This window comes from Rattus norvegicus, chromosome 3 (genome assembly GCF_036323735.1).
Source record: "Rattus norvegicus strain BN/NHsdMcwi chromosome 3, GRCr8, whole genome shotgun sequence".
Classification (NCBI taxonomy): Eukaryota; Metazoa; Chordata; class Mammalia; order Rodentia; family Muridae; genus Rattus; species Rattus norvegicus.
This window is the reverse complement of record NC_086021.1, coordinates 111,596,726-111,616,278: the sequence shown is the minus strand read 5'-3', so window position 1 is coordinate 111,616,278 and position 19,553 is coordinate 111,596,726. Positions and strand designations below refer to the sequence as shown.

The following is a 19,553-nucleotide window of genomic DNA, read 5'->3' as shown; positions in this document are numbered from 1 at the left end:
AGACAGTGAGTGTTCTCATATACATAAATAAATAAGTCATTTTTTAAAAAAGACAAATCATCAACTTTTAAATGAGCAAAGGGAATTGGAGAGATGGTTTGGTGGTTAACAGCACTTACTATCTATCAGACTCCCATGGAGGCCCCACAAACCCTTGTAATTCCAGCTCCAAATACTTCTGGCCTTTTTAAAAATGAACAAAGGACATAAACATTTCAGCAAAATATTGAAAATTACCAATAAACTGGACATGGTGGCACACATCTTTAATATGTGCATGCAAAGCTATCTTGGTCTATGTTATCTTCAAATAATTTCTTCAGATATTAGCTGGGGGAAGACACCAGTTTTCTTCATTATGTATAGTGTTAACTGAGGGTTTTTTGTCAATATCCTTTGAAGTTGGGGAGCTTCTATATATTCTTTATTATTATTTACTTATGTATGTGAGTACACTGTTGCTGTCTTTAGACACAACAGAAGAGAGCATTGGATCCCGTTACAGATGGTTGTGAGAAACCATGTGGTTGCTGAGAATTGAACTCAGGACCTCTGGAAGAGCAGTCTTAACCACTGAACTATCTTTCCAGCACTTTTCCAGGAACTTCTATTTTTAAGTTGATCATTTTCTAGAATGAAAAAGTACTAAATTTTGCAAAATACTTTTTCTATGCCTATTAATGATCCTGTGATTTTCTTTTTTCGCCCATTGTACCACTAACATAGTATATTATGTGAATTATATTCCTAAGGTAGGTAATAGTCATAATAATATGGTTTTTTTTGTTTGTTTGTTTGTTTGTTTTTTGTTCTTTTTTTCGGAGCTGGGGACCGAACCCAGGGCCTTGCACTTCCTAGGCAAGCGCTCTACCACTGAGCTAAATCCCCAACCCCAATAATATGTTTTTAGTTATGAATTTGTTCTTATTATTTATTTAATTTATTTATGTTTATGCTATGGATCGACAGGCTTGTGCCTGATGGAATGGGCTCTACCACTGAGCTACAACTATCCCTTGTATAACTCTTTACAAGATATATTCACTAGATTTTGCGAAGATTGTTATGTTTATATCATTAGGGATACTGACCTAGTTTTCTCATTACTATTATTTTATTAAGTATTAGTTCTTTCACTGTTGGTAGAATTCAGCAGTCCTGTCTCTGGGACCTGTACTTTTTCTTTATAGGATGAGTTTTTAATTTTCTTTTTTTTATTTGACTAATTAGTTTATATTTTTCATTTGTCTTGCGTTCTCAATAATTTGTTTCTTTCTAGGAGTTCATTTCATCTAATTTATAGTATTACTTTATTTTAGTAGTTTCTGTTGCTATTTTAAAGTATTTGGTTTTGTGTGTGTGTGTGTGTGTGTATGAAGGGGGATGGCTGCATGGTAGTCTGCACCATGTACATACCCAGTGTCCATTGGAAGCATCAGGTCTCCTGCAACTGAGACATCTCGGAGGTGCCGTGGAGGTGCTGGAAATCTTTTGGAAAAGTACCCAGTGCTTTCTCAGCTACTCGCCAGCTCTCCAACCTGTTTCTTATCTTTTTCATATCCAATTCTCCTTCCTTCTAGGAGTTCTTAAAGCATATTGGTTATCTGACCCTTCCTTATTTTCTATCGTTTTTGTGTCTCTGTCTTTTGAAATTATCTTTGATGTATGTAACATAGTTTGGTCACAACTGTAAATTTGTACTGCATTCTTATCTGAATTCAATTTGCACCTCTAATTCTTTTTTTTTTCTTTTTTTTCTTTTTTTTTTTTTTCTTTTTTTCGGAGCTGAGGACCGAACCCAGGGCCTTGAGCTTGCTAGGCAAGCGCTCTACCACTGAGCTAAATCCCCAACCCCATGCACCTCTAATTCTTGAATTAACAACCATCCCTTAATTTCTTTCCATGGTATTATTTCCAAGCAACTGATTGCAAAAATACTTATGGTAATGTTTCAGACATTACTCAAAACATATAACTGTTTAAATATGTGTCGCTGATTCTGTCTGTGTGCTTTAGTTTCAGAAACTCTACCTGTGGCAACTCCTGGTGCATCTGCTGAGACTGCTGGTGTCACTCCCACTCCCTCCTCTGTTGTTGGTACAGTTAAACAAGACCTTCACTTGACCTCATTAGCTGTCAACACTGTGGAAAACGTCAACTCCACAGAACCCCCCACAGCCATCGAACTTGATAGTCTTCCTTCAGACCAGTTGGCGAAAGGACAGGACACAGTTGCAATAGAAGGTTTTATAGATGAGGAAAATGTTGAAAGTGAAGGTGAAGGCCAATACAGGGAACGTGATGAATTTGTTGTAAAGATAGAAGACATAGAGACCTTTAAGGTGAGTGAATGTTCCCAGGGGTAAAGGGTCTGGTGCTCTTGGAGTGCTTGTGTTTTCATGATTTCAGTGGCACACCTGCATTGCAAAACAAAAAGTTTATGAGTTTGATAAGGTTGGACTGAATGTCATATTTATAATTTCATTAATTCATCTAGCCTGTTACTCTATAGCCCAGGTTGGCACTGTGGCAAGGGCTATCACACGGAGCAGATGTTTGTTGAGATGGGAGTTTCATGTAGTTCAGGCTGGCCCCGTGTGGACATGCCATGAAGCTGAGGATGACCTTAAACTTGTGATCCTCTACCCTCTACCATTGAAAGACTGGGATTACATGTGTGTACCACCTTATACAGTTTTATGCAGTCCTTAGGACTGAGTCAGGGCCTTGTCTGTACTAAGCAATCACTTTACCAGTTAAGCTACATCTTAAGTCCAAATTATAGAACTGTTAATTTTTTTCAGGACTACCAACTGAATACATTATTAGGGATATTAGAAAATAACAGAACTAACATAAACATGAATTTGGATTTAATTTTAGAGCTTAAATTGTAGCACCATGAGTAGAATGGTATAATTCATAAGAAATTATCTAAGGGGGTTGGGGATTTAGCTCAGTGGTAGAGCGCTTGCCTAGGAAGCGCAAGGCCCTGGGTTCGGTCCCCAGCTCCGAAAAAAAGAACCAAAAAAAAAAAAAAAAGAAAAAAGAAAAGAAATGATCTAAGTCATACTTATTTTGGTTAGTATTTTAGTCTCTTGTTACATAGCCTGCTGTTGTTGTTGTTGTTGTTGTTGTTGTTGTTGTTGTTGTTGTTGTTGTAGTTTTAATTCCGGATAGCCTTGAACTACCAGTAGTTCTCTTGACTCAACCTTCCAAATGTTGGGATAATAGGTTGAGCCAGTGTACCTAGATAGCTAGCCGTACTTAATATATTTTTGGAGTTTTGTTTGTTTGATTTTGCTGGCATTGTTTTTAAATTGAGAAGGAAAGCAAAGGAATTAGATAGAATAAGGAAGACTGTAACATTCACATTGTCTATGATCCTACCATTGATAGTTAACTCCTGTTACAACTGTAGCATATTTGTTTTAGATGTTATAAAACTGCACAAATGAGAAGATAATACCACTAACAGTTTCTTCCAGTCATCTTAGTTAGTTAAAAGGGCAATGGGTTTCGTGTTAGCAAGCTCCTCTTTTGGGGGAAAACTGAAGCGAAGGCTGAATAGAATCATTTTTAGGGATCAAGTTTATCTATATATCCACAGCCCCCCTCCCTGCACCCTTCATTCTTCATTAGCATGTTAATCAAGACCTTTGTTTTGATGTCACAACCACAAGGTTGTGTGTGTGTGTGGGTGATTATTGTAGAAACTCGGCCATAGATAAGAGATAAAGAGTTATGCTGGGTGTAGTTGTGCATACCCTTAATACCAGTACACAGCAGGCAGAGGCAGGTGCTCTCTGTAGGGTTAAAGTCAGCCTGATCTACATACAGATTCCAGGACCACCCAGGCAACATAGAGACCTTTCCTCAACTCCCTACTTCCCTCCATGAGAGAAGGGAAGGGGTGAAAAGTAAAGGTAGCCCTTAAAGATTCCTACCCACAGTAACAATCTATAAATATAAGCATGTTGATATTTTCCTAAATGTAATTAATTTTGCTTATTATAGGAGGCTTTAAATACAGGGAAAGAGCCCCCAGCTATTTGGAAAGTACAGAAAGCTTTGTTACAGAAATTTGTTCCTGAAATTCGGGATGGGCAAAGAGAATTTGCAGCTACAAATAGTGTAAGTAAAATGCTTGATTCTACGTGCTCTTCTAAACTGACTCTCAGGTGAATGGAGAAGGGGTCAAATGCACCTACCTTCCTGATATCAGCACTGGCTGCTCCTGCAGAGGACCCCCATGGCATGAAGAATGATAACTCCAGCTCTAGGGGATCCTATGCGCTCTCCTCATTACTGAGGACACCCGCACTCACATGCACATGCCCACACAGACACATAGGCACAAAATTTAAAATAAATAAGTGAAATGAAGAAACAGCTGAAAAGATAGCTCTGAAGTTAGTAATGCATACAACTCTTGAACTGGAGCTGAGTTCATGTTAGGAAGCTCATAACTTCCTATAACTCCAGCTCTTCCTCAGGTGCCAGCACTCACTTGTACATGCTTACTCACGCTCGCTTTCTCCCTTTCTCTATTTCTCCCTCGCCCTCTCCCTCTCCACTTCCCCTGCCCCCTCTCCCTCTCTCTCCCTACCCATTCTTAAAATCAGGATAAAATTAGTCTGATTATGGATATATTTTAGAAAATACAAAGGATGGCTGACCATGAACTTAACAGCATAATATTTAAGTGTAGATTATATAATTATATAATTCAAATACTTTTTTCTTTAGTACCTTGGGTATTTTGGAGATGCAAAAACTAAATACAAAAGGATATATGTGAAGTTCATTGAAAATGCAAACAAAAAGGAATATGTCAGAGTGTGTTCCAAAAAGCCAAGAAATAAGCCTTCACAAACTGTCAGGTATTTGTTTTCTTCTGTTATGTATTATGGATTTATTTGGGTATTGTTATTGTCTAAAGGGTCTATCTTGTCAGTTAAAGACTGAGAATGCTGCAGTACCTTTGCAGTAAGTGAGTCCTTTTCAGAGAACGAGGTGGGCATTGCAAGGCTAGTGGCTCTCTGGTGGAATAGGTGTCTTCTTTGCTTGGGTCTTTTGGTGTCGCTATAGTAAAATGGAAAAGACAGAAGGTATAAAATTTATTGAATCCAACTGTGACGGAACCTCTCAGGAGCCCTCTTTTCCATCAGTAGGGTATAAGAAATAAATGATTGTTGGGGTTACAGCAAGATGATTGGGGGCTAGGGGGCACACAGACATGTACATTATCAGGTCAGCACATAGTAGGCCTATCAAAGATCAATGTGCTTGGGTTGTCTGCAGCATGAGTCTGGGAGGTAACTGGTATGACTGACTCTGTGATAGGTATTAGAATGTGGGTATGACCCTAGGTACTCTCATCAATCTACTGTCATCAGTGGGTCTAGGTTAATTAAGATCACCACCTATTTTCAAGCTGCTGATCCAGGTGTCATGATGGACTTTAACCACAGAAATTTTTAGATTCAGCATCGGACAAATCTTCAGAGGTCTGAGACCAGTGCGTTTGCATTTCTGTGTCAGAACTTAGTAACCACCCGAACATCAGAGCTGGATTTGGTTTTCCATATCTCATATTCTCTGGGAAATTAATCCATAAGGAGTTTGGTGGGATAAAGATTAGGTTATTAGTCCCTTAATAATTGAACACGGAGTGTCAGTCTCAATCTGTTTCAGAAAAATGCTATGGGAGTTATTCGAGTTGTGTGTAGCATATGAACTTTATTTTGGAAGTGTTGATCTGAGCATGTTTAATCTTATTAATCATAAAAGTTCTTTTTGTTTTTTTAATCTTAAAAGATTTAATGATTTTAATAAAAAAATTTTTAACATTGCAGAAATATTCCATCTAAACCAAGTAGTATCAGTAAAACTTCTGACCCACCAGTATCAAAAACTACAACTATAAAAGCCCCTTCTACAAAACCCAAAGCGAAACAGCTCAAAGTAAAGGCTGAGCCACCACCAAAGAAAAGGAAGAAATGGAAGGAAGAATTTTCATCCTCACAATCTGAATCGTCTCCTGAGGTCCGTTCTAGCAGTAGTGAGGATGAGGGTGAGTTCCCCAAGAAATTAGTATTTTGATACTTTTGGATGGTGTGCAGGAATGGAGGGGATGATGGTGGTGGCAGTTCAGATCAAATTTGCTCAGTTGATATGCAGGTTGATGCCACAGTACAAAGTTCATTGTGCTTTGTACAAACTACACCCTACAGAACACAGTTAGTCTACACGTGTGGCTCTGGAAAGCAGGAAAGGCAGAGCTCACTTTGATGTGTTCTAGCCTAAGGAATACCAATTATCTACTAAGTCTGGGGGTTACAAGGCCTACCGTGGGGAGATGGCTCAGTGGCAGTTCCCAGCAACACATCAGTCAAAGCACAACTGCCTGTAATTCCAGTTCCTGCACACATGTGCTACACATAAACTCATGGATTCGCATAGATGTTTACATAAACAAAAGTAATTAACCTTAAAGAAAACATCCTGTGGTCCCCAAATCCTACATCTGTGTTTATGCCAGAAGACAAATCTTGGATGAAACAATCCAAACTGTAATTAATTAGTATAATATGATAATATGACATTAAATATGTCTATCAATATTTGCCGTAGTAGAGTTTAAAACATGTACAAAGCAAGAATATACAGCACTTATTCTATTAGCTATCAAAACATGGAGTATAATATGTACAAGAAATTTCAAAGGGTTCAGCAGAGGACAGAGGCTGGCAGTCTTGCTTACAGACATCTGATTGCTGCCCAACTTTTGTGGATAACAGCCCACAGATACTGTTTGGAAATACATGATTTCTTATAGTTGTACTTTTGAGTTGTGGTACAGAGACCATGTGACCAGAAAAAAGCTAAAGTATCCACCATATGACTCTTGAGGAAAGTTTACTGGAGCTCATTCCTCTAAGACCTAACAATAGAGACAAAGGAAATGGAAGGCAGGCTGTTGAAGCCAAGCTAAAGCTGGGAGTCTAGGGTCTTTATAAACAAAGGAGAGTTTTTGGAGGAACTCAAGTTAAAGCAATATGACAAGATTTTAAATGTGATCGTTAGACCAGTTTCAGGCAAAAATGACATCAGAACCCAAGTAGTGGAAACAAATGTAAGAAGCAAGACAGATGCTTTGTTTTCTGACAGAATCTCCCTAAGTAGTCCTGGATGTCCTGGAACTCACAGAAGGCCTCTTGCCTTTGCATCCTGAGTGCTTGGATTAAGGGTGTGTGTGATTTTTGTTGTTGTTAGTTGTCCTCTGACCTGTAGATGCGTGCTGCAACAAACTGTCATATGTGTACACATACAAGATAGCTGTGAATTAAACATTCAAGATAGAAGCATATGTATTAGTATTATAAGGAAGTTCACTGCCCAGTATATATATTTAAAGCCTTATTTGTGCTTTTTGCAGTTAGTTACTTACTGCTTAGGGGGACTTGGTTTCTTTCTTTCTTTTTTTTTTTTTTAAAGATTTATTCATTTATTATATATAAGTCCACTGTAACTGTCTTCAGATACACCAGACAAGGGCATCAGATCTCTTTACAGATGGTTGTGAGCCACCATGTGGTTGCTGGGAATTGAACTCAGGACCTCTGGAAGAGCAGACGGTGCTCTTAACCACTGAGCCATCTCTCCAGCCCGGGACTTGGTTTCTTAATTTGTAATTAGACACTCAGGTTAAAAAGGAACAGTTTTCTAGCATAAGTAACATGGTTTACCACTAGGTGTCACTAGTTAAGCAGCGTGACACCTATAATATGGGTTTAAATGCTGGTAATTTTATTTTCACTTGTAGAGTTTGTATGTATGCTTGCATGTATGCGTGCATGTGTAAGTGTACGTATGCTGTGGCATACGTCAAGTCAGGGGAGAACATTGGGAGTCAGTGCCCTCTGTAGAGCAGGCTGGTCTTGAACACAGATCCTACCTCTACCTCCCAAGTGCTGGGATTAAAGGTGTGTGCCACAACCACCAGGCTCCATTAGTAGCTTATTATTGGAATGGTTCCTTGTCCTTTTGTGGCTAAATTTAGGATGTCTTGATTTTTGTCTCTGAGTTGAATTTGTTTTTTGAGATAGGGTCTCTGTAGGTCCCAATTCTATACAGTTCAAGATGACTTTGAATTCCTGATGCCCCTGCCTCTACCTCCTCAATGCTGATATTAGTGGCTATAGTCTGAGCTTTAAACTTGTATTATATGCATAATTTTAAAGTATTAATTCCCATACTATATGGTGTCTTTTTAAATGTTTTATATTATGATGAAGCCCAAATTACTGATTCTGTTTCTTGTGTTTTGTTGTGGTTAAAATCAAATCCATTGGCATCAACATTTGAACTTTTCTTCTTAAGAGTTTTATATTTAGGTCCCATTTTATTTTAGAATATTTAAAAAGTAGCATTTAGGATTGGGGTGTGGCTTAGTAGTAGATTTGTCTGACATGCCTGGGACCCTGAGTTCAGTCATTGATACGGGAAATAATTCAGTAGTGTCACCACTGCTGTCATCCAGGAGCCTTCAAATGCTGTGAAGCTGCTCAACGTGCAGTGGTGAGTACAGGTTTTCTAGGTTCCACATTTTACCTGGAACCAGCTACATCTTATCATTCATAAATACCGCAAGGTTTTAGGGTTTTCGTTTGTTTTCGATTTTGAGACAGGATCTTACTAGATAGCAGTGCCTCTCTATGTGTACTTACTACTTGCTATATGTCCAGACCAACCTGCCTTTGCCCTCAAAGTGCTAGGGTGCGAGCCACCATGCCTAGCCTGGTTTTCATTTTGGAGTCAGGGTTCTCACTACTTAGAACTAACAGACATTACTTAACTTGTTAATTATGTGGTGTGTGTCTGTCTGTCTGTCTTGTCCATGTTTGTGGAAATGTGGATTTTGTGCATTTGAGTACAGTGCTTGCAGAGGTCAAATGGGTACGTTGAATCCCCTGGAATTGGAGTTACAGGCAGCTGTGATCGCCTCACCATGGGTGCTATGAATCAAAATTACATCCTCCCCAGGAACATATATGTTCTTAATCACTGAGCCATCTCTCCAGTTCCTAGTTTTGACCTTATTTTAAGACTTGTTTTCATTTTCTAGGTATGACTATTTTGCTTGTATTTATGTATATGTGCCCTATTTGGGACTCCTGCCCACAGAGGCCAGAATAGGGCATCAGTTTTTTCTTAGAATTCCAGGTCCAGCCAAGTTCTCTGGAAGAGCATCCAGTGCCCTTAACTGCTGAGCTATCTCTCCAGTTCTGGCCTTTATTGAACTCTTAATCCTTGTGCCTGTAAGAGGCCTCCTGAGTACTGGGATCCAGTCATGTGCCACCAATCCCATTTAATCCTGCAGTCTTAGATAGAATTTAATGTGCATAGGCTATGTTTGCATCTAAAATTAGTACATGTCACTAGAATTCTGTAATGATTTTAAGTGTAGAAATAAAGAGAGTCGGATGTGGGTCACTCACCCTATTTAATCCCAGCACTTGGGAGGCAGAGGCATGGAGAGGCTTGCTCTACAAAGCGAATCCAGGGCAGCCAGGGCTGTAACACAGAGAAACCCTCTCTGAAAAACAAACACAAAGGAATTAAAAAATATCTGTTTTTGTGCATGTCGTGTAGTGTTTTGTTTAATCTGGTTTCTTGAAACAAGAGCCTCACTGTGTAACCTTAGCTGCTGGGCAATTTATGTAGACCAAGTTGGTCTTGAACTCACAGAGCTCCTCCTACCTCTGCCTCCCATCACTATGCCAACTCCTGGCTTTCTTACTAGACATAGAGACATCGCTGAGATTCCAGCCAGGACAAAAGAGAAACTAGCTCTCACCTGGCATGTGTCAAATGCTCCTGTGGTGCCAGGCCTCACAGTTAGGTGGGAAGCTTTTTATATGCCCAAGCTTGAACACTATTCATTCTTAACTCCACCACTACCAAGGCTCTGTTCTAGAAGGCTGCTTCTCTAGGCTTTGTTCTGTATTACAGTGCCACAGTGCTGGCCTGGTGACCCATACCTATAATCTCAGCACTTGGGAGGTGAATGCTTTTGAAGACTGCTAAGTGCAAAACCCTGCGTCACAGAGCAAAACAAGCTCTGCCATGAGTGTGAGTGTTATGTGTACCAGGCTAGCCTCAAACATGGCACATTGCTGTTGATGACCCTGAACTCCTGATCTTCCTGTCTCACCTACTAACTGCAGGGATTGCAGGTGTACGTCACCACAGTCCCACTCATCTGGAATGTTTTTGTCTGTCTGTGCCTGGGTGTGCTTGCATGTGTGTGTTGATGCACATACATGTAGATAACAGAGGTTGCTGTCAGTGCCTTCCTTCGTTCCTCATCACCTTTTTCTTCTCTGAGGCAGGGTCTGCCATTTGAACCTGGAGCCTCATGATTGGGCAAGAATGGCTGGCCAGCAAGTTTCTAAGGGCCCTCCTGTCTCTACCTTCCCAGTGGTAGGACTAAAAGTATGTGCCATGCCAGGCATGGTGGTGCATGCTTTTAATCCCAGCTCCTGGGAGGCAAAGGCAGGTGGATCTCTGTGAGTTCAGCGCCATCCTGATCTACAAATTGAGTTTGAGGACAGCCAAGACTGTTACATAGAGAAACCATGTCTTGAAAAAGAAACAAGGGGTTGGGGATTTAGCTCAGTGGTAGAGCGCTTGCCTAGCAAGCCCAAGGCCCTGGGTTCGGTCCCCAGCTCCGGAAAAAAAAAGAAAAGAAAAAGAAACAAAAGTGTGTGCCATTCTTGGCTTTTAAATGTGGGTAAGTGGGTGGCTGGAGAGATGGCTCAGTGGTTAAGAGCACTAACTGCTCTTCCAGAGGTCCTGTGTTCAATTCCCAGCAACCACATGGTGGCTCACAACCATCTGTAATGGGATCTGATGCTGTCTGCTGGTGTGTTTGAAGACAGCTACAGTGTACTCATATGAAATAATGTGGGTAATTGGAGATCTGAATTCGGATCGCCAACACTTTACTGACTGAGCCATCTATCCCACCCTGCCTGAATTGTCTGTAAACAAAGAATCAGAAAGAATTAAATTAGAAGAAATATTTGTCTTCAGTCTTGTTTATAGGCTACCAATTATGAAAAACAATGTTACAATAGTCAGAAAGGAAAAAAATTAGTGTCCTGTCTCTTATTCATCCTAGGCTTTGAGCCTCCAGCTCCCTCTGTCACTCGTTTTCTAAACACAAGAGCAATGAAGGAAACTTTCAAGAGTTACATGGAGTTGCTCGTCAGCATTGCTCTGGATCCTGACACCATGCAAGCCCTAGAAAAGAGCAACGGTATGACCTGCTAAGAAGCTCATTCAAAAAATTTTGTTTAAATAAATTTTCTCACTGTTGTCTCTTTTGTTTTATTTTGTTGTTTGTTCTTGGAGTTTTGTGTTTGTTTTAAGACAATGTCTCCTTGTATAGACAAGGCTAGCCTGGAACACACAGATCCCCAGGCCTCTGCCTTGCAAGTGCTGGGACTAAAGGTGTGCACTACCATGCTTGGCCTTCTTTATAATTAAAATTATTAAAGAACTCTAGTAACATATACTAAACTTTTAATGCAAACATAGCCTTTGCATGTATAAAATTTCACTTAAATTCAATGGCAAGACCGCAGAATTAAATGGGATTGGCGCATTACTGTAATCTTAGCATTTGAGTCGCAGAGGCATGGGGATCTCTGTGTATGCCACCATACTTGACATTTTCCCCCAATGCTTACCTGTTGTTTATTTATATATTGTGGTATATGTAATGTATGCCAATATTGTGCTGGTAAATTAACAGTTTGATAACCCCAACTATTTAATATGTCACCAAGAATGATTAATTTGTTTCTGTCATACTGTTACTCTCCCCTTTTCTAACATAACCATTCTGACTCATTTCTGACAATGGGTTACAATTGTTTTTCTTCCCCTACTTTTTCTTTGCCCCAGATTTCAGTGAAGTACACACCTTTAATCACAGCATTCAGGAGTCAAAGGCAGATGTGTCTGAATTCTAGGCCAGCTAGAATTACATAGCGAGACCCAGTGTCAAACAAACCAAATCTTTGAATGGGGTTGTAATTAATGATAAGGTACATACTTTACCAGTGTGTGCAAGGCCCTGGTTCCATCTCCAGTACTAGCCAGAAAAACGAGTCTTATTCATACTCGATAACTTAGAATGTTAAACCAGTTTGTATTTTGTAGCATTACTTTTGTTGGATAGTAAATGAGATTTAGAGGAGTTAACCGTCCTCCTAGTGCTCATTCTTTTGTTTTAGTTGAGATAAGGGATTAGGCACGGTGGTGCACATATTTAATCCCAGCTCTTGAGAGGCAGGAACAAGTGGATCAATGCTCACCTGGTATATTCACCTGATCTATACCAGTTCTGTGCCAGTCAGAGCTGGCTATGTAATAAAAACTTGTCCCTCCGGAAAAAGAAAGAAAAAGCAGGGGGCTGGAGAGATGGCTCAGAGGTTGGGAGCACTGACTGCTCTTCCAGAGGTCCTGAGTTCAAGTCCCAGCAACCACATGGTGGCTCACAACCATCTGTAATAGAATCTGATGCCCTCTTCTGGTGTGTCTGAAGATAGCTACAGTGTACTCATCTATAATAAATAAATAAATCTTTAAAAAAAAAAAAAAGAAAAAGCAGGACTTGGGCAACAGATGCTATTGCTGTGTTAAGTTGATGCTGCTTCCTTGCTCATTTGATAAACTGAGTGTGCAGGCTGACCTTTGTTCTGAAAGGTGAATGCCGTTTGTTTGTTTAGAGACAGGGTTTCTCAGTGTAGCCCTGGCTGTCCTTAAACTCAGAGATCTTCCTGCCTCTGCCTGCACATGCTGGGATTAAAGGTGTGTGCCACCACCTCCAGCTTAATTAAATGCCTACTTCTTAAAAGCTTTATTATACATAAGCCATCACATTTAATGTCCTCTAATATACAGGTTGTTTGAGGTTCCCCCTCAAAAGGGGGAAACACTTATGTTGATTGCTTATCTCATTAAATTATTATTTCAGATGAGCTTCTTTTACCACATATGAAAAAAATAGATGGCATGCTGAATGATAACCGGAAAAGACTGCTTGTGAATCTTCATTTGGACCAGCCGTTCAAGGTATTTCCTGTTAGTGATGTCTTTAGCAGGCTTCAGAGTAGTCAGTCTCAACGGAATAGAACGAGGAGCTAACTGAGTCATTCTTACTTTGGTAATTTTTGAAAATATAACAAGATTAGTTTATGCATCATAAGTCTATTCAGCATATTTTTAGCTTCTTGTTTGTGTATTTATGTTTAAATTCATTTTCAGTTATTTATATGTAATGTGCCTCCTATAATTTTTTGTTTCCCAAAAGTGTTTTCTTAAACTGTCATATTCAAGTCTTATGTTTCTTTTATGTTTTTATATTTTCCAAAGACAAATTTTTATTTTCTGTGTGTGGATTAGTGTTTTATTTACATGTACTTTGTGCAAAATGTGTGTGCAGTCCTCATATAATTTCTAAAAGTGTACACATTTTGGAATGGAAAGATGACTCAGCAGATGAGAGCACCCACTGCTCTCCAGTGGACCCAGGTTGGATTCCCAGCACCTACACACACGGTGGCTCACAACCATCTATGATCCAGTCTCAGGAATCCAGTGCCCTCTTCTGCTGCATATGCAATACAGATAACATTCATGAACACCCTTGTTTGTGTACACTAGCTGGGTGTGTGGGAACATACCTATAATCTCAACACTCGGAAGGAGATTTAGCAATGTAAGTTGGTATTTTTGTTACTTGCAGTATAGAACTGAAAGGTAATCTGAACTCAGAAAATTTATCATAAAAGCTACTCAGTCTAGAAAACTTCCCAGGCCTCCTATTTAATGTGTAACATTGTGAACTATCTGTTATGTCTCCTTCAGCAGAGTTTGTTATTGTCGCCATTGATGGTGATTACATACATTTGTGAAAAAAGCTAATTTTGTTTAAGATTTATTTATCTTATATATGTGAGTACACAGTTGCTCTCTTCAGCCACACGAGAGGATGGTATCTAATCCCATTACAGATGGTTGTGAGCCACCGTGTGGTTGCTGGGAATTGAACTCAGGACCTCTAGAATAATCAGTGCTCTTAACCGCTGAGCCACCTCTCCAGCCCTGTTAAATATTACTTGAAATGCTTCAAATAGAAGACCAAGAAAAATGTTTCCTTTAGAAACAATTAGCACCATGAGAACATGGTAGATCATACCTATAAGTTCAGCATTCTTGAGGTTGAGGCAGGAAGATGACCACAAGTTCCAGGCCAAGTTGGCCTACGTAATAGGATCCTATATTAAAAGAAAAGAAAAGAAAGACTAAACAAGAGAAATATGGAAGTGGGGCATATCGTTCAGTGAGCATTAGAATGCTTGCCTGAAACACGTTAGCCAGGTTCAATGCTCTATACAACCCCCAAATAAAGGAATGAAAAAATACTTAGCCCCACTTGCTATCATAAACTTGGTGCCTTTTTCATTTAGATTTATTTAACCCTTGTGTTTATGCGTGTCTTATTTACATGCATGTAAGTGCACCACAGGCATGCAGTGCCCTCAGGGGTCAGAAACAGCATGCAGCCCCACCAGAACTGTAATTACAAACAATTGTAAGCCTTCATGTGGATTCTAGGAACCAGCCCTGGTCGCCTGCAAGAGTAGAGTGTTTAATAAACACTGACATATCTCTCCAATCCCAGTGCTATAATTTTAGAGTAGGTCCTAAAGCTTCTAATGTTGGTGGTGCTCTGTCTCTACCCTGAAGGATTTTAGCATTGTATTCTCATTGGAAAATATAATTTATAGTCTCTTTACAGTCTTGAAATTTCATTTGTTGTGATTGACAATTCTAGATCCAGAATTATTTAAGCGGGGTATTTTTTTAAGTGCAGAGTACCTATGTATGTGATAAAAGCACAAGTAATGTGAGGTAGAAATTGATGGTAGTTCTTCAGTAGATACGCCAAAAGTTTTACTATGTTTATCAAATTTCATTTCCCTGTTATACTTTGAACTAAGAAAAATTTTAGTTTTTAAAATGTACTGTTTTCAGGTTCACAATACCAGTTTGTAAAAAGTGTCAGTCTGGAATAGAACAGTGAAAATTAAATTACATCCTGAATCATACATGTAACAGCATTTTTACCCCTTACTGTCATAATAACTCATGCTATTCTAGCTAAATCGAGTTTTAGGAAACTGGTCAGTCATCATGTTTGTCCTCGGGGTTTATTCTGTTACTGTGTGCAGCTTTTCACGCCACAGAGCCTTATCCAGCAAATGAGGGCACTAACATCAGACTAGACCAGGACCGGTTCTGCCATGTGGCCACTGCATCATCAGGGCTGGCTCCCTGTCTGTGGAGAGCACACTCTCAAACTCTGGTTCAGGATCTTATCCCACAAGCTCTTTCTATGCAGGACAAGAAAGCGAGAGAAGTAAGACAGGAAACACAGCCATTATTCTTGCTATCTGTCTACATCTTCATTTAGAGTCTGATGGCTCACTGTAGCTGGTTTACCTCTGGTTCAAGGTCTTAGTCACAAGGGCTTTGAAGAACACGTATGTTTTTACTTTCCAGTCAGAGAGGGATTACTAATAATAATTTAGGGTTCCTTCAGCATGGTATACTGTTGCTCAAAAAATTAGGACATATTATTAGCCCAGATTCAAGGAAGGGATATATGTGTGTGCTTGTGTGTATATAAGTTTTGAATAGCTGAATTCAGATTAGTTTTCTTCTGATGTCATTTATTATCCTTTGTTATTTTAAAGAATGCTTTGGAAAGTTTTCCTGAACTGACAATTATTACTCGAGACTCTAAAGCAAAGAGTGGAGGATCTGCTATTTCTAAAATCAAAATGAATGGCAAAGCTTATAATAAGAAAACTCTAAGGACTTCTAAAACAACCACTAAGTCTGCACAGGTAAGAATGTAGTGCTTAATAAGTGAATACCTTTTCCAGTTGACACGGATCCTATGAAACCATTGAAATAAGCAAGTGTGTTATTATAAAGGGTCAGCACTTTGGGGGAGGGTAAGTGGCGTGGTCTCAGGAGCAGGCATTGTTGTTTGTCTTCCATGTATATATGCCTGAAGTTACTATACTTGGCAAATAGTGAATACTCACAGAAATTTTTTTTTTACAGAATTTATAAAATAGAGTAGTAAGGGAAACTATCTGATGTGTAAGTTTATGTGTTTATATGTAGTTTTAAACTAATTTTTAATTCATTAAAAATATTTACATGCAACATACTTTGAAATATGTGTATCCATTATAGAGAAGTAAACATGAAAATTGATGGTTTTTTTTACCTATTCAAAGTCATGTATACAGAATTTGGAAGCACATGTATATGCGTGAGTATACACTATAAGATTGAATATTAATATACTTCTAAAGTCACTAAAATGATATTTGTTCATCTCCACAGTATACATTATTGCAATCTTTTCAGTATAATGATTTCACATAAAAATTGTATTCTCGGGGGTTGGAGAGATGGCTCAGTGGTTAAGAGCACTGACTGCTCTTCCAGAGGTCCTGAGTTCAATTCTCAGCACCCACATGGTGGCTCACAACCATCTGTAACAGATTCTGGTGTATCTCAAGATGTACAATGTATTCATATCCATTAAAAAAATATTTTAAAAAAAATTGTATTCTCAGCTCAGTGAGGGTGGCACATGCCTTTAATCCCAGCACTCAGGAAGCAGAAACAGGTGGGTCTCTTGAGTTTGAGGCCACCCTGGTCTACAGATTGAGTTTCAGGACAGCCAAGGCTACACAAGAAATCATGTCTCAACTTATTTTGTATATGTTGGTGGTGCATGCCTGAATCTCAGAACTTGTCAGGTAGAAAGATGAGGAGTTTGAGGACAGCTTCAAGCTACAGAGCAGTATCAAGGGTAGCCTGTCCTCTATGTCTCAGAAAAAACAAACAAGAACTAGAAATATATTCACAAGAGCACAAAGTATGTAGTTAACACAAAATTGTTCTTAATTAAAATCCAGAGTGCCAGTGGACATGGTGTCACATGTTTTTAATCCAGAGAAGGGCAATGAAAGCTCTGTAAGTTGTAGGACACCCAGGACTACATAGTGATCCTGTCTCAGAAAACTATGGGGTCTGGAGAGATGGCTCAGTGGTTAGGAGCACTGACCCTTCTTCCAGAGGTCCTGAGTTCAATTCCCAGCAACCACATGGTGGCTTACAACCATCTGTAATGGGATCTGATGCTCTCTTCTGGTGTGACTGAAGACAGCTTAAATACATCTTTAAAAACAAAAACCTGGTAATTTTTATTTTTCTCTCTCCCCCGGACCCCCACTTCTCTTCTCTGTTTTTGAGACAAGGTCTCACTATGATGACCTGACTTGGTGTATAAACCAGGTTGGCTTTAAACTCATCTGCTTCTGGAGTACCAAGACTAAAAGCATATGCCATCACGCTTAATTTAAAATTATTTACTTTATGCAAAGAAGAGATAGACCCCCCCATTAACTGTCTAAGACGACTACAACAAAATCCTTTGTGTATTTACAGTGTGCCAAATACAGTTCTAAGTACTGGAGTGCTAGAGAGATGGTTCCATCACACCTATATACATAATGAAAGACAGTGGAATAAATCAGAGCATTGGAGATACCATAGTAAAAGCTAGTAAAACTCCATGTTTTCATATAATTTCTATTTAATGGATAGGGATGCAATGATAAACACATAATAAACACAAAGTTAGCCAAGTTGGAGGATAAAAAAAATCCTGTGTGAGGTGCATGTAATGTTGGGAGATAAATGGCAGGAGGGTCATGGGTTCAAAGCCAGCCTCAACTTCATGGAACCTGTTTTAAGAAAGAGATAGAGGTCCTACAATTCCGGCACTGGGGAGACAGGCAGACCTGAGACCTAGGCCAGCCAGAGCTGCAGAGGGAGACCCTGACTCAGCAGGAGGATAAAGCAGGTAGCGCCTCCACTCTTGCTATCTAAAATATTTCTATTTAGATTTTTTATAATGCTAATTTGTTTTTTCAAATGGCATGTACTCATAACATGATAAAGAGGAACTAAAATATAATTTAAATTTAGGCTCCTATGTGTATGAATACAGCCTCATACCTCGCCATATAAGACATTTTTCAGGTTCTTGTATAATTACCTCTGATGTTGCATGAAGGTGCCTGTGACCATCTTTCTGTTTTAGGAGTTTGCTGTTGATCCTGAGAAAATACAGTTATATTCGTTATATCATTCACTCCATCATTATAAATACCATGTTTATCTGATTTGTAAGAATGAGGTAATTTCTTTTTATTTATTTAAAATGAAATAACATGTTTTCTGAAAATGTGTTTGTTTTGCTTGTTTGGGTTTGTTGTTGATGTTGTTTGTTTTTTCAAGACAGGGTTTTTCTGTTTAGCCCTAGCTGTCCTGGAACTCACTCTATAGACCAGACTAGCCTTAAACTCAGAGATCTGCCTGGCTCTGTCTCCCAAGTGCTGGGACTAAAGGTGTTCATCACCGTGGCCTGGCTCACTAACACCTCTTCTAACCAGTGTACTGTAAAGTAAGTGTGTGTGTGTGTGTGTGTGTGTGTGTGTGTGTGTGTGTGTGTGTGTATGTGCACGCACGCATTTAAAATTTTTTATTCTATGTGTTCACCTGTATGCATGACTGTGCGCAATGTTTGTAATGTGTTTTCAGAGGTCAGAAGAGGGCATTAGAGCCTCTGGAACCAGAGTACAGACAGTTGTAAGCCACCACATAGATGGTGGAAACCAACCAGGTCTTCAAGAGCAGTAACTGCTCTCAACTGCTGAGCCTTCTCCAGCTCATAGTGCTAGTTTTATGACTCAGTTTAAATTAGCAGGACGATACCCGATATGCTAGGCAACAGCCTCAAACAGACAGATGTTCCAAAGTCTAAAGGAGGAAGTAAAGATGGTGGATGCAACTTGTGTTGGCTCTTTTGACAGTGATATGAGTTAGCGTTCACATCAGTATTTGTCATTTAGGGGGTGCTAGAGACATAGCTCCCTCAGTGGTTTAGTACGTTGCCTGCTCTAAAAGAGGACCTGGGCTCTATAGCACTCATATGGTGGTTCACAACCATCTGTAGTTCCAAGGACTCAGATACCCTCTTATGGCTTCTATAGGCATTAGGTATATGGGTGGGTGCATATATGTGCATTCAGGCAAAACACCCTTTATATAAAATAGTATTTGTTATTGGCTTTTAAGACATTTGGAAGGAAATTCAAATCATGAAGCAGCTGGGTATCTGGTGGCACATGCCTTTAATCACAGCACTTGGGAGGCAGAGGCAGAAGGATCTCTTGAGTTTGAGGCCAGCCTGGTCTACAGAGCTAGTTCCAGAACAGCCAGGACGACATAGAGAAACCTTGTCTTGAAAAGCAAAACAAGGGGTTGGGGATTTAGCTCAGTGGTAGAGCGCTTGCCTAGGAAGCTCAAGGCCCTGGGTTCGG

The 19,553-nt window shown here is 39.5% G+C and overlaps 1 protein-coding gene across 2 annotated transcripts in view; it reads left to right on the top strand.

Moving 5' to 3' along the window:
* Positions 1 to 19,553, top strand: part of Qser1 (glutamine and serine rich 1) — a 66,449-nt gene that overhangs the window by 42,547 nt on the left and 4,349 nt on the right. The window contains exons 4-11 of one of the 2 annotated variants that reach the window (NM_001139493.1): positions 2,017 to 2,342; positions 4,018 to 4,134; positions 4,750 to 4,883; positions 5,859 to 6,076; positions 11,189 to 11,326; positions 13,052 to 13,149; positions 15,837 to 15,989; positions 18,272 to 18,367. In NM_001139493.1, coding sequence (NP_001132965.1) covers positions 2,017 to 2,342; positions 4,018 to 4,134; positions 4,750 to 4,883; positions 5,859 to 6,076; positions 11,189 to 11,326; positions 13,052 to 13,149; positions 15,837 to 15,989; positions 18,272 to 18,367 — 1,280 coding nt within the window. The remainder of the gene's footprint in view (positions 1 to 2,016; positions 2,343 to 4,017; positions 4,135 to 4,749; positions 4,884 to 5,858; positions 6,077 to 11,188; positions 11,327 to 13,051; positions 13,150 to 15,836; positions 15,990 to 18,271; positions 18,368 to 19,553) is intronic. The other variant, XM_039104929.2, reaches the window with a different exon arrangement.